Raw genomic sequence first — 14,620 nt, forward strand, 5'->3', positions numbered from 1 at the left:
CTTATCAACAACTGTTGCACTATAAATTTGGCTTATAAATACTTTATCGACAGGCGTCAAATAAACTCAATTTCAGTTTTTAAATAAAATATATTTATTGACATGGATCAATATAGCTGGAATAAAATCTATAGTGTATTTTTCCTTAGGTATCTAACTTCATCCATTCAAATACAGTAAATTCATACTATTGTCTATTATATAATTAATTAACTTTTTTTCTTGTGATATCGCCATATGTGGATGAACAGTTTGCATAATTCTTACCTTGGAATTACAATTAGTTACTAATTCGTACCAACATCAAAAATGATTTATCTTAATAGTTTGTTAAACATGAATACTGAACACTTTCATTTTACTTTTGGATTTTAACAAAATATTATGGTATTCAACAAATAATAATATATGGAATTGAATCTAAAGATTGTCTAATATTAAATAATGATTTGTTTAAATTTTAGATTAGTTTACTTGATATATTTGGTTAATAAAAATAATATATTTTTAAATATTTTATCCACAAGGCGACTGGCGACTAAAATATTCAGATTAATATGCGATAATTGTTTTGCCTAGTATATCTACTATTAAAAATATCCATTGCAATATATCAGTACTTACCTATCCATGATGATCTTTTGGATTTGGATAATCACTAACCATACACAACTTTATAGCCCATTAGGCGCAGAAGGACATAACAACTAAGCATTTAATGTGGTTTTGCTGATCACGCTACGAAAAATAGGCATAATATTTTTAAGAGTATTAAATTATAATTAACAGTAATTACACTTTGAAATTGCTTAGGAACGTCCAAAGGGGCCTATTCAGACATACATTAAATCGCAATTTAATTATTTATTGCCTACCAACAATAAAATAACGAAATTTGTTCAAAGAAAAATTATCATTCTTTGATTAAATCTCATCTTGTAGATAATATAATTTCAAACACCTTTAAACAAATTTAATATTTTTTTTTTAAGTTAAAATATAATATATTCAATATAGCAGCACTTACCAAAAAGTTTAAAATTTAATATTATTGGTGAATAGTAAATAGGTAGCAGTCATTCCTATTTGCACCATTATTTTCTGAGTGCCTGAGCAATAACAGTTGTGAAATGTGATATCTAGAATGCTAATTTAAAAAAATTGAAATTCCCTAACATTATATTAACACACAATAGTTCCTTATAAAACTATAAATTGCTTAAACATTCAATATACCTATAAAGCCTTTTTAGACAACTATCTGGCTACCTATGCTTTAAATAACTCATTTTAAGGTATAAATCATTATAAATCTAGGTATATGCATATTGCATAATTTATTTTATTTAAATTTCTAAAACATGCAGATTTAGAACAAAATACAACTCTATGTTTAACTTTATTTAGTTTTGTTTATAATTATGGATTTTTTATACATGACATAATAATTTGAATTAATAATATTATGCAATAATGTTTTAAATTTGATTTAACGCATTACTTTAGCAAAATAAAACCAAATTTAATAAATTCTTCAAAAAAAATACATGCATTGTTTTTCCATTGGCATCCTGAGTATTAGTTACAAAAGTAACTTTCGACCTAAAGTAAACTAAGTTATATTTACATACAAATTTGTAACTTCACTTAGTTACTCAATTTCATTTATATATTTGAATATTTTAAAAGATGATATTATTAGTTAACTTTTTTTGGATGATTAACAAAAACTAGTTTTTAAAAAATTGTCTGCATAATAAATTTCCCAGCTGGAGCTTTGGGCATTTGCCTACTACATAAAGACATTAGAGTCAATAAGGTAAATATTTATTATTATTTAAAAATATAGGTATTTAAGAATTATTATTAAAAAAAAAAGTATATACAGTAGAATCTTATTAATCCAGACTAATAAGGGCTCTAGGTTGTACAATTTAATGAAAGTCCGGATTAGACAAAATAACCAAAAAAACATGTCTCTATTATAGATTTAAGAATATTATATTAAACTAATTACTTTATATGATATATTGCAACAATGCAACATAATATTAGATCCAGCAAAAACATTACATATCAATGTAATGCATATAATCATAATTATTATATATTTAGGCACACTTTCATTATCTGGTTTGAAAAAACTGGTAGTCTTTTGTTGTCTTCCTTTCGCATTTATTTATCATATTAATAATTCACGCAGATGTCTCAAATGTTCGTAACATACAGATATATTTTCATCGTTGTTATTTCAACATATTAAAGGCCAATAATTAGATGGTCTTTAATTCACCAAGTTTTAGCTTAGACTTGATACTATAATCTACTTCATCTTGTTCGTATATTCACCCGTTTCAGAGTTTTCTGCAGTGGTGAGGCTTTCAAAAATCTCTTCTTCTGTTAAAATGTGATAACTATTATGTTTATTTTAATCTACGGCATATACTGCGTATTTTTCGTAATATTAGAAAACTGTCCGGATTAAGCGAAGTCCGGACTAATGGGGTCCAGATTAATAAGGTTCTACTGTACATCAAAAAGGATCTAAATAACAAAATTCAAACAGAAATATGGAAATATGATTAACAATAATAGTTATATATATATATATGTAGGTACAGTATATTACTTATATTATATTATGTATATGAATATTATTACACTTATGTTGTTTGATACATTTTGAATCTACTCAATACACATGCAGCTTAATATAAATATGCTTACATAGTTTATATTATAATAAAATAACCATAGTTGACAATAATAATTAAATATGTAAATTAATCAATAGAGTACAGCATAATAAAAAATTTGAAATTACTGATATATCACAATATGTTAACATTGATAGGTAAGGTTTTGATAAATACAATTCAAATAATCATTTATACAAAATATTATTACAATATACTATGGTAAGAGAATAAATAAATAGCGTAAAAAACTATCAATAGATTATTATATAATATTTTGTAAGATTAAATGGTTAATATAAATAAATACTTAATACTGATGATGTTATGTTCACTTGGAAGACTTCTTTTTTCCCTGAAAAAACGTATTTATTTATTTAAATGTAATTTTATAAAATTGTTGATAAAACTGTTTAGTCTGGTTGTTGAAATAAGTTAAGAGGGCGATGGGAATACATCCCTCCAAGAGTTTTTTTTTTTTTAATGTTTAATGTATTGACTTATACTTTATATAAGATTGGACATATTATGTTATAAATTGTAATCATGGATATAATCCATCACCTCCGTATCTATGCTTTCAAATTATATCTACCCCTTATCACAGTATTAAACAAATCCAATAAATTATATCCCCCTCCCCCCAGAACAAAATCATAAATATGCCACTGTACAATAAAACTATTATTTTACTCAAAATTATCAAGATTTTAGTTTGATTTTACAATTTTTTTCTCATTTACAAGTTGAAATATTTTAGTAGTAAATACTCCAAGAATTATTGCCCATGTTCTCAATTACTAATCGATTAATAGACTAATGAATAATGTAATGGTTTTAAAGTGGTTCATGAAAAAAATGTTTTTTGATTAGGTCACAGTAATGAATGAGTTTAATTTGGATTTACTTACAATAATATAAATTTGTTTTTAATTACACTGATGACAACTTATGAAGAACCTTGTATTAATTCAAGTTTTTTTTACTGAATAAAAAAATTCTCATACATGGACAATGGTTATAAATACAATTGTAAGTATCTACAATCATTCTTTTTTCAGTTACACCAGAAAAATAAATTAAATTTTATCAAATCCTCTGTTTTTTTCCCATAAGCATTAGAAAATTACTTGGATTTTGACCCTCCCAATTTCCAACTAAATTCACTTTTCAAACATTAAAGATGCTTAAATAGAAAATTGAAGCATTTTTACTGTTTCAAGAGGTAATGACATACAAAAAAAGCACATTTTAAATCAATACATCAAGTTCAGAAGCTTATACATACAAAATATGCAATAAGTATTTATTTACATTTTAAATTCAGAATTATGAAACAAATTTGCATCAAATCAAATTTTCATCATAAATTGCTAGTATGTAAGTCTCAAAACCCTTACAATTACACCAATGATTAAATGATTTTTAATTTAACTCACTGCTTTTATTTTCAACTGACTGTTAAGATCATCTATATGCCGCCGCTCTAACACAACGGTCTCATTTAAACTAGCCAAATGTTCGGTCATTGCTCTGAGTTGAGTCTCGTAATTGGTAGATGTTAAATGAAATTCTTCTTTCAAATCATCAATATGCTCTGATGCTTCATGTAACTTTATTTCTAGATTGTTACGCACAAATATGCTGTGGTCCAGTCGAGTTTTCAAAGCAGTGATCTATGCAATTTTAAATTTTAAAGTTTATCAAAAACACATTAAATTTTGGTCGACAAAGAACAATTGACATATAAACAGAATAATAATATACATAATCTAACCTCCATAGCATACGCATTCCTTTGGCTAGATAATTCTTTGTTTGTGGAAATTAAATCGTTAATCTTTTTTTCATAATAACATTTCAGTTCCTTTTCTCTTGCCAATATTTCATCATTAAGCTGTAAACTCGACTGGCATTTTCCCAACTGAAAACAAACGACATATAATATTGATTTAGATATAACATAAAACATTTATAAAAAATTTAATGAGTAAAAACTAAAAGTTTCATATTATCAATTAATGTAATATTTTTCACCGCGACAAATATATACAATACTTTCACGGTCTATGATATTAATAAATTATTAATATAAATCTACCAATATAAATAAAAGAATATTTTAAAAATCAAAGTAGTTACTAGTAGGTCATCTAAGTAATATACAGTTGAAAATATTTGAATACTCTGAACTCTGAACAATGAAATAAAATATGAATAATAGAAAGTAATTAAGTAATAATATATTATGTCTTATTACTCTCAGGTCGGTTCTTATAATGTTCAATTAAGCGTCTGTTAACAACTAACCAACAGTTAGTGGGATTTTTACAGGTAAAATTCTGCCGGTTAAGTGTCCGTAACTTTAACCAGACATTGTAAGAACGGCCCTTATTGAAGAATGGACTGATCATTTCTTTAGGACTGGTTAAAATTCAAACACTTAGTAGGCCGATATCCTAGTGTGTATCTTGTCACATTAAGCACCCGCGCTAATAAAAAAGTAAAATTTAAAATTCAATGATAAATCATTTTACATAAAAAATGGTTCCAGATAGATACAATATCAGCTCATTGACTGGTAGTATAAGTAAAATATAAATACAATGTTTGAAATTTTAGATTTGTTAAAATGTAAAGGATTGGAGAAGTTTCCAGAAAACGTCATCTTTTGGTATGCCTGTGGACTGTTACATAATCACACACCTATGATCATTGCAATACTAAAATGTGATAAGAAAAAATAATTATCATTATTTTGATTAGAACTGTTAAAACAAGAATTTGTAAATTTGTAAAAACATAATATAAACTGTTTAACTTTAGAATGCAATTATTGCATTGTTTAACTTTAGAATGCAATTATTGCATTCGTACTTAATGTTATTTTAATGGATCAATACATATAAAAATATAAGCAGAAATCCAATTATTAAATACATCAATATGTAAATATTAATACTTCTCATTTCTCAATTGGTCTGTTGGGAACTGGGCAAGGCTGGACATTAATAAGTTAGAAAGTAAAACTTTTCACTAATTTACAAAACAAGTTACTAATAACAGTAAATTCAAAGAGCTGAAATAATGATTTTCTATGTAGTTCTTTATCGCCAATCATTTGATTAAGTACAGTCACGCCGAGGTAATTTTTTTCTTAACATGAAAAACATATTTGGTTTTGAAAAAAATATTGTTTTAAAAGATATTTATAAATATTAAACACTAGAATGCCGAGGTTATGAATATTTAAATACACTGTAATCAAATCTTCATATAAATTATAAAATACACACCCTTGTAAGATCTATCATTGGCTACTCTTTCTATTATTTATTCTGTTTATTACTCTTTTATGTATTGTATAAGTTTATATACTTCTATAAAATTAACTTTTTTCAAATTGTAAATATTCAACTAAACAAATTTAATTGACTTTTAAATTTTAACTAAATTAAGTTACTTTTATCTTTATACGTTAGATAGAAAAAAATTACTATTTGCACTAAATTTGGCACACATTTTTTTTATTAAAATTTATTTAATTAGAAAAAAAAGTCAATTTTCCCAGCCTTACAATTAGATTATATTAAACCTAATATTTTTTTTTTGAAATTTATTGCATAGCATTATATCATTTCAGTTATAAAGGTAATAATGGGGAATTGTTATAGTCACATGTTGAAATTATTGTACAACAATGAAAATAGCTAAAATTTGTAATTAAGAGGACACTATACACACATTTGTTACCTCTGTCTTACAATTGGAAAACATACCAAATTTAAGCTCAGTAAATCACAACCTATAATGAAACTTGATGGTAAAAACATTATCTGTGTTTGCATGAGGGTTTTTAAAATTTAAAACTACTATTTTATACTAAAACAAATATTATTGGGAAAAAAAGATTTATACTATATACTTAGTTTGTGCATGAGTCACTTATACTTTGTACGCCATAAAATTATATACCTTATAAAGGTGCTTTAAGTATAAAACTACTCTAAAGAAGTATATAATTTATATGCATAATTATTACACATAATATAATTATAGATTTATTGATGCTTACTTCATTTTCTACTGTAAATGCTCCCGAACATGAAGAATATTTGTCATTTGATACCTATCAAAATATTTAGGAAATTAGAAAGATAAAATATCAATTTTAATTTCTTATAGAAAATTGTTATTTATACTTACAATTTCTTTTTTTTTACATAAAAGTTTATATTCATTTTCCCAGTGCATTTTTTCTTGTTCCAATGATAATGACCGGTTTATCTCTTCATTTAATTTTTCATTATAAACATGAATAATACTTTCATAGCTATTTTGAGAAATTGAAGTTGAATTTAATTCCTCTTTAGCCTGAAAATAGTTTTATGATAATGAAAACTTTATCTTAAAAACTTAAACTAAATGTTAATTGTAACTGTTACTTGTTTTGAATGTTTTACGTGTAACTGGGGATTTCTCATATGCCAATGCATATCCTCTTGGCTATATTTATATAAATATTCAAACTCCAATATATTTATGGCTCGTAACAGCTATAAAATGTAAACAGCCTAATTAATAATTCAAGATTTAAAATCATAATTAAAACATACATTGAAGGAATTCAATATAATGTATTTTTATATTTGATTTATCTTCATATAGTAATATTTTTTTACTTACAGTGTGTACTGTATCATAAGCTCCATTTAGTTTTTTGATTATGTTGGCCGAATCTAAACATTCATCAGAGTTTACTAACTCTGCAAATTAAATTAAATTACATAAAATATACAATGATATATTTTATAAATATTTAAATACCTCCAATAGGAAACTTTAATGCCATGAACGATATTATATTTTGACGTAAAGCTGAACAATCAATGTTAACAGTATTATCTATAAAATAAAAAATAAATAATTTATATACAATTAATTATAAGTACAATATAAACATTTAATTGTAAATTTTAAAAATTCAAGTTGGATACATTACCTGATTTTATGAACTCTTTAATAAAATTAACACATTCAATATATTTATTTGATATGAATAGCAAAATATTTTCCATAACAATGTGTTGAGAATCAAATCTAAAAAAAACACAATACTATATTGTTATATAACATTTTTTTTTTTATTGTTTCAAATGACATCGGCATCCAAGAACATTAATTTGAATTATATTTATATTTAAATTACAGTGCGCATTTATTTTAAAACTTAAATTAAGTTGTTTGATTTTTTTTGGGGGAAGTTGATTAATTATGTTTTTATGTTATTTATTATTTGTATGCTTATAAGCAATGATGTATATAATATAATGGGCAAAATTTGAAAACAGGCAAACCTCAGTACTGTCTACAAATCCTTGGGAAAAATATCATATTTCTGCCTTTGCCTCTTTGCCTAGGGAAACATAGTTGTGACCAACCTCATTTGGGCAAAACTGTACAGTGGCTTTAATCGTAAGTGAAAAACCATAGTGTTCACTAATATTAAATATAAATAATACTTTTATCTAACAATTTTATTACAATTATTAATTTAATTAGTTATTAATTATTATTATTATTTATTTTATTGCATGTATCTTGTTAATTTATCATTGTTATACACTTTATCTAATTGGTATAATATTTTAAATAAATATATTTATTATAAAAGTCACTATTTATATTTTAAATAATAGTGAACGCTAGGATATTTCAATTACGATTTTTGAGCTTTACAGCCATGCTGCTGTACAGTTTTACCAGGTTAAAAATCAAAATATGACATTTTACCCAAAGATTGTGAACAGTTCACGTTTTACCCGGAGAGTTCTGAGGTTAGCCTGATTTCAACTTTTGCTAGTAACATATATACTATAATTGATATATTTTATGTTGAGTGTATTTGATCTGACTAAATTTAAAATCATGGAAAAATATTCAGCACAATGTGGCACATTTTATTATTTCTATAAAAATTCAAAATACTTTGTTTATCACTATGAGTAATAGTTTATACTTACTTAAATGTTTTTAAATCAGCACTGTAAATTAGAATTTTTTCCAATACCAGAGAATTACTATGTAATTTATTTATCAATGGTTTAATACTTCTTTGCAAGACAAGGGAAGCCTGCAAATGTTTTTAAACTAATTAAATATTTGTAGATTATGATCAATGTAATAGTTCAAAACTATATAATGCATTAAACTATGTCTAACAATCCATAACAAATGTAAATACAAACATCTTTTTGGTTAATATTTTTTAGCAAATCTTCCAAGACATCATTGAGATTTATAATAAAAGAAAGAAAAAAATGGAGAACCAATGACACAAAAACTTTTTGCAATCTGTCTTCATCAGATTTATAGTTACTGTCCAAACAATCTAGAAATACAAAAATGTACAAATTAAAAAACTAAAATTTAATTAGATTTTATATTTAGTAATAAATATTTTATGAATAGAATATAAAAAATTGTTTATACCAATACTGCTTGGATTTAGTTTAAGGGGAGACAAATCAAAATTTTATTACGGTAATAAGTGTAAATTTTTTTCTGCAAAAAATAATAATATAAAAATCGTACATATTTATTATAATATTTAGAGTATATATTGTTCACATTTTTACTGATAAAGAGAATGTGTTTAAAATTGTACAAATTCCATGAAGAAAAGTAATCTTCTAGAAATATAAACAAACTTTTCATAATATTAAGAACGTACTACACCTGAATGTGCTGTCTTCGTCTAAAAAATTTAAATAATAGCAAAAATTATTTTGTGCAGTAAAGAAGCAAGAAGACTACAGACATAACCAAGAAACAAAATTTCTACCACATAAAGAGGAGAATTTCGACTGTAAAATATCGTTTATAATTTTTCAATGTTGAAACAACAAAAAAAGTTATTCAAGTTTGAAAAACACAAAAACAATGGATTTTGAAACAATAAGAAACTTTTATGGTATAGTCTGCCGTCGTAAGCAAAAACGCTGGAAGTTCCTAAAAATATAAAAATGAGGTAAAAACAAACAAATAATTGTGAAGTTCGGCCTATGCAGAAGAAAATGACATATATCTGAAATATTACTCCAAAAGTATAATAATAAGCAATAGTAAAATAACTAAAATGCCGTAAATCATACTATCTAGTTTATATAAAAACACTTTTTCCTCAAAATAGTTCCATGGTGACTTACGGTGTTTTCGCTTACAACGGCAGTAGTGACATCAAAAAATAAAACAATATTTCACAAATAATGTTCTCAACTATATTGTTATGTTGTATATCAATTTGTAGTCCCCGCTATCACTACGGCCTGAGTGGTTATATTCTGCGCAAAACAATTGTTGGACGGAGACAACACATACTTGTGTAGCGTTCTCTTAAATGTTTGTGATACATGTGTCTTTTACATCCTTACTGTGCCCTTATTTTCAGGTACCAACCATAAAACATGTTATCTAGTATAAGACTAAATTCATTGTCACAGCTGGCAATGTCTTGGTTGGTTTTGTCTCGTCACAATTAAGTTAGACTGATAATCTGTTTATCTATATTATGCATATAAATATAATATATATATAATATAATATATATTATATAAATTTTAAATAATATACAAACACAATAACTTAGATAGAAAATATCTATTCCTACCATTGTTAATTTTGCAACTGCATTAATATTATTTTAAACAAAATAAAGATTTTATTTTATTTTTTTATACTTATAAATTATAACACTTTTGGCTGTAAACATACTTACGATGATTAGGATAAATAACGAGGCGAGAATCTTCAGTGCTTATTTTAGTTCTAGATTCAAGTTTGTTATATAATATGTTATACAAGCAAGCAGTAATTGAACATTTTAATGCCGTCAATTCTTCATTGAGCTCTTCACAAAAATTATTCGGACAACTATTTTGTATACCTTTACAATGCTCAATTTCTGTCATAATGAGCTAAACATAAATAAAATAATATGGTTACAGATACTACTAAAAAAAGATTAAATTAGGTTAAATAAAAAAATGCACAAACATTGTAATTAATTTGGTTTGAATTTGTGGAGTCTAATACACGACGTATATATTGATGCATTGAGTTGATATCTTGTCTCAAGAACTGGACATCTTTGGATTTGAATTCATCTATTCCTTTTATCTTTAAAATAATTAATTATAAATATAAATCAAAAAATAAATGTGTAATGCAAATAATGTAAAATACAAAAAAACAATTTATTTTTATTTTTACAGCAGTAGAATTTAATAGAAGCATAAATGTGATCTACAGCAAAAAAAGAAATATTTAGTCATAATGATGTAACTTTAACCTTCCAAATTATTATCTATATTATTTTATAACATAATGCATTAAATATTTTATACACAAACATATTTATTACACCCTGCATCTGTGATTCTAATCTAAATAAATTGTAATTAATGTAAAAACACCTACTGATATTATTTTATTTTTTGTTAATATATAACAGTGGTAAAAACTTTTAGCTAGAAATTGCTACAAAGTATTATTAAAAATATTCATACCATTTTAAGAACCAGAAATTGATCACAATTAACCAATAGTTAAAGACCTATTAATATTAATCATTACTAATTTATGTTTTTCAGTGTAAAATATTAACATAACTTTGAATATACTAATGAATACAAATGCTTTTACAACGAACTGTATTGTATCATATTGATTATATTTAATAGGTTAATAAGATCTTATTTTAAGTTGAATTTATAGGAATGTATAACATTATAATACTGAAAGTTGTGAATGCCCCTTCACTCAAAAAATTATGATCCATTATCCATGTCTAATTTAGACTAGAAAAAATATATAACACAACAATATGTACAAAAAAATGTACAAAAAAATGTATAAAAATTAAAATAATATAATATAATTTATGATAAATAAGAAAATAAAACTTACTTTAGAATTTACTTGACTTATTTTGTTAAAATTATCTTGGATTTCTGAACTATTTGTTGACATAGTATCATATTTACAGTTTTCAAACTAATTATAATAGGAAAAATTGATAATTTAATATCATATTAAAATGTATTTAAAACAAATTGCATACTTGGTCCAGGGATTCAATACTCCTTTGATCCAATTTTGAAGTTTTTGCAGTATAAGCTTTTTTCAATACATTCAATTGCATTCTGGCCTATAAATCCATAGTTTCAAATAAATAAAATTATAATCTATTGAAGCTAAATATATTATTTATTTAATACCTAATGTTTTTGTATAAATTATTTTTTATTATATACCGATTATATTGAGAGGGAACTTGTACGGGAGTTTATAATATGTTACATACAAATGACAGCTAGGTACAATATAAAAATATTAAAAACTACAAAATTGTATTATTATATTTTTTATAAAATAATATTTCACCATTAAAATATAAACATAAGTACATAACAAATATATTACATCAAATTTTGTCACTATAGTTTCTCCACCATAATCGTTAATAGGTATAGGTATAGCGTTGTACATTGAACACTGATAAAACAGTCTAGTCCAGAAAATCAAAAACATAACAACAGAACAAGTAAGATAAGCACCAAATGACTATTTAAAAAGGAAGGAAAATAAATAAATAAAATTTATAATGTCAATTGGCAATATTTCATGTTATAATATAGATACTTAATTTTATATATAATGCATTCCATTATCTGTATTAACCTATTATATTAAAAATTAGAAAAATTATTGTTATTTAGGTAAGCGATATAGGTATTGACAGAAGCACTCTCGTTTTCAATTACCCTGCTCGTATTATTAGAGTAGTTATAGGTAGTCAAGTGTGGTTAGACGGGCTGACCACGGTTTTATGCAGCAATTAGAAACACTGCTTCGAGAAATTATAAATCCTTTATAATATAATAATGTTAATATTGTCGACACAAAACATAAGCTTCTATTACAATTAAACATCATCTATGCATTAACATTTTTTTTTTTGGGCGGCTTAGCAAGTTTTTACCACTGCACGCCACTGATACATAACCTCTTTCAAACACACTAATTAATTTTTAGTTTGTCAAACACATTAATATATTTACTTTGGCAAACTCCATGGCCAATTTATCATACTTCTGCTGCAGATCTGATTGAGATTTATCGGTTTTGATGGAATCCGTGTCCGACATTATGTGGCTTGTGGCTTCTAAATGAAAAAAATTTACATTAATAGGTACTGCACGTCGAAAAAGAAGGAAACACACAAATGGTACCCGATGTAGAGTGCCCAATAGAGCCGCACAACAACAGTTTAGTTACGTGTCAACCTATCAATAGTGTACAAAATACGGTTTCAGCTAACACTGAATCCCTGGAGTTTTGCAGTAATCGAGACAGCGCTTACAAACCATGTTATTACCTATGAACGACGAGTGATCGTGAAGGATTGCTCTAAAAGCTGCGAGCAAGCATACACCGCAACTACCGGGTAGACTATCGATAAACAAACAATTTCATGAGGCAGCTGACTGGACAACCCAAACCAGGCGGTCTAACGATCGTTAAGATTTATCGCGATGAACCCGGTCGAACCTGACGTGTGATAATTCATGAATTTGACAAGAACAATACAATTTAAACACTAAATAATTATAATAACTTTAAACATCACGGTTCAACTAATTAGGCAGTAAGTACTTAGTATTTACATCACTAAACAATACATATTAAACCCGTAAGCCGTCGCTTATCGTTACAAATTAATTGTCGTTATCAAAAACGGAAGAAAAATTACAAACAATTTTAGATAGTCGTATCAGCGCTGTAGTTTTTTTAAAGCCTTATCATACATGGCTGACGTCGCACGGTGATCGGTAGGCGTTTTTAAATGGGCGAGAACAGCGAAACGGTGACACAGTATCTACTCACCTTTTCGACCGACTTATATGATTAACACTAACTATTTTAAAACGCGTTTGTCAATAATAGTCACTAGTTCTCACTGTCTATCCAAATAGATTTATTAACCTATTAAAAACTTCAAAATTATAATGTCATTGGTGGGTTTCAAAATAATAATCAGACAATTTTTAAATAGATATTTTTATATGAGGCATGAACCTAAATCATAAGAATTTAGAAAATAGTACACCACTTATAGGCCGTATCCTGTAGCAGTATAGTATTTAAAAAATGTCTAAGGGATAGGGGAGGAGCCGGAGGGGGGTATATGCGTTTATCCAGAACTTGCTTACTTCAGTGAAATTTTCTATTGAACTTCATATTTTATAAGCTATAGGTAGGCATCTACTGTGTCTGGTCGTGTTTAGTTCAGTGGATTGGATTCCACATGGCTTATAGCAAAAAATCTTAATTTTGTATTTTTAATTATTTTTAAATCCTCTTACTATAAGAACAACTTGTATGAAATATTGTATTACATTTTAAACCTTTTTTACCAAGCCTACACATTTATACCAACACTTAAAAATATTAACAATAACATTTAAAATGCTTATAAGGATCTTAAAATTAGTGTAAAATATTAAATATATGCAGGGATGTAGTGGAGGGTATGCGTGAGTATGCGGCGCATACCCACTTTTCAAATTTTTAAAAGAGAGCATACTAAAGAAAAAAACTTTAGACCGGAAGTATGTGCTGAAGAACATGCGTATTCCCACTTCACAAAAATTGTTTTAAACTAGCTGACAGATTATTATTATATTATGTATTAGATAAATAAATATACTTTATAATAATATTAGGTAATTACATTGTTAAAGTTATTATAATTTAAAATCAACTGAATAAAATAATAACTAATTAAATATGTTATTAATTTATATAACTGAAAGGATGTGGAGGTGGAGGGGTTGATGCAGGCCGTAGCCAGACCAAATTTT

General features: G+C 25.8%; 1 protein-coding gene across 2 annotated transcripts; it reads right to left on the reverse strand.

Annotated features, from left to right (window-relative positions):
• Positions 1-1,805: 1,805 nt before the first annotated feature.
• LOC107164873 (uncharacterized) lies at positions 1,806-13,466 on the reverse strand. 2 transcript variants are annotated; one of them, XM_089216639.1, is made up of 17 exons: positions 13,135-13,466; positions 12,818-12,921; positions 11,818-11,904; positions 11,664-11,750; positions 10,752-10,874; positions 10,474-10,672; positions 8,945-9,087; positions 8,720-8,829; positions 7,699-7,796; positions 7,524-7,601; positions 7,383-7,462; positions 7,142-7,252; positions 6,903-7,070; positions 6,772-6,825; positions 4,474-4,620; positions 4,136-4,372; positions 1,806-3,051 (listed from the first exon to the last, which is right to left on the reverse strand). In XM_089216639.1, the coding sequence occupies exons 2-17, from the start codon at positions 12,902-12,904 to the stop codon at positions 3,028-3,030; spliced, it is 1,833 nt and encodes a 610-aa protein (XP_089072765.1). In that variant the 5' UTR covers positions 12,905-12,921; positions 13,135-13,466; the 3' UTR covers positions 1,806-3,027. The 2 variants fall into 2 exon arrangements, with proteins under 2 accessions (XP_089072765.1, XP_089072766.1); XM_089216640.1 differs by lacking the exon at positions 13,135-13,466 and adding an exon at positions 12,989-13,115.
• Between the last annotated feature and the right edge of the window lie 1,154 nt (positions 13,467-14,620).

The sequence above is a fragment of the Diuraphis noxia genome, unplaced genomic scaffold (assembly GCF_037042655.1).
Source record: "Diuraphis noxia isolate RWA-SAM2 unplaced genomic scaffold, SU_Dnox_SAM2 contig0001, whole genome shotgun sequence".
NCBI classification, from domain to species: Eukaryota; Metazoa; Arthropoda; class Insecta; order Hemiptera; family Aphididae; genus Diuraphis; species Diuraphis noxia.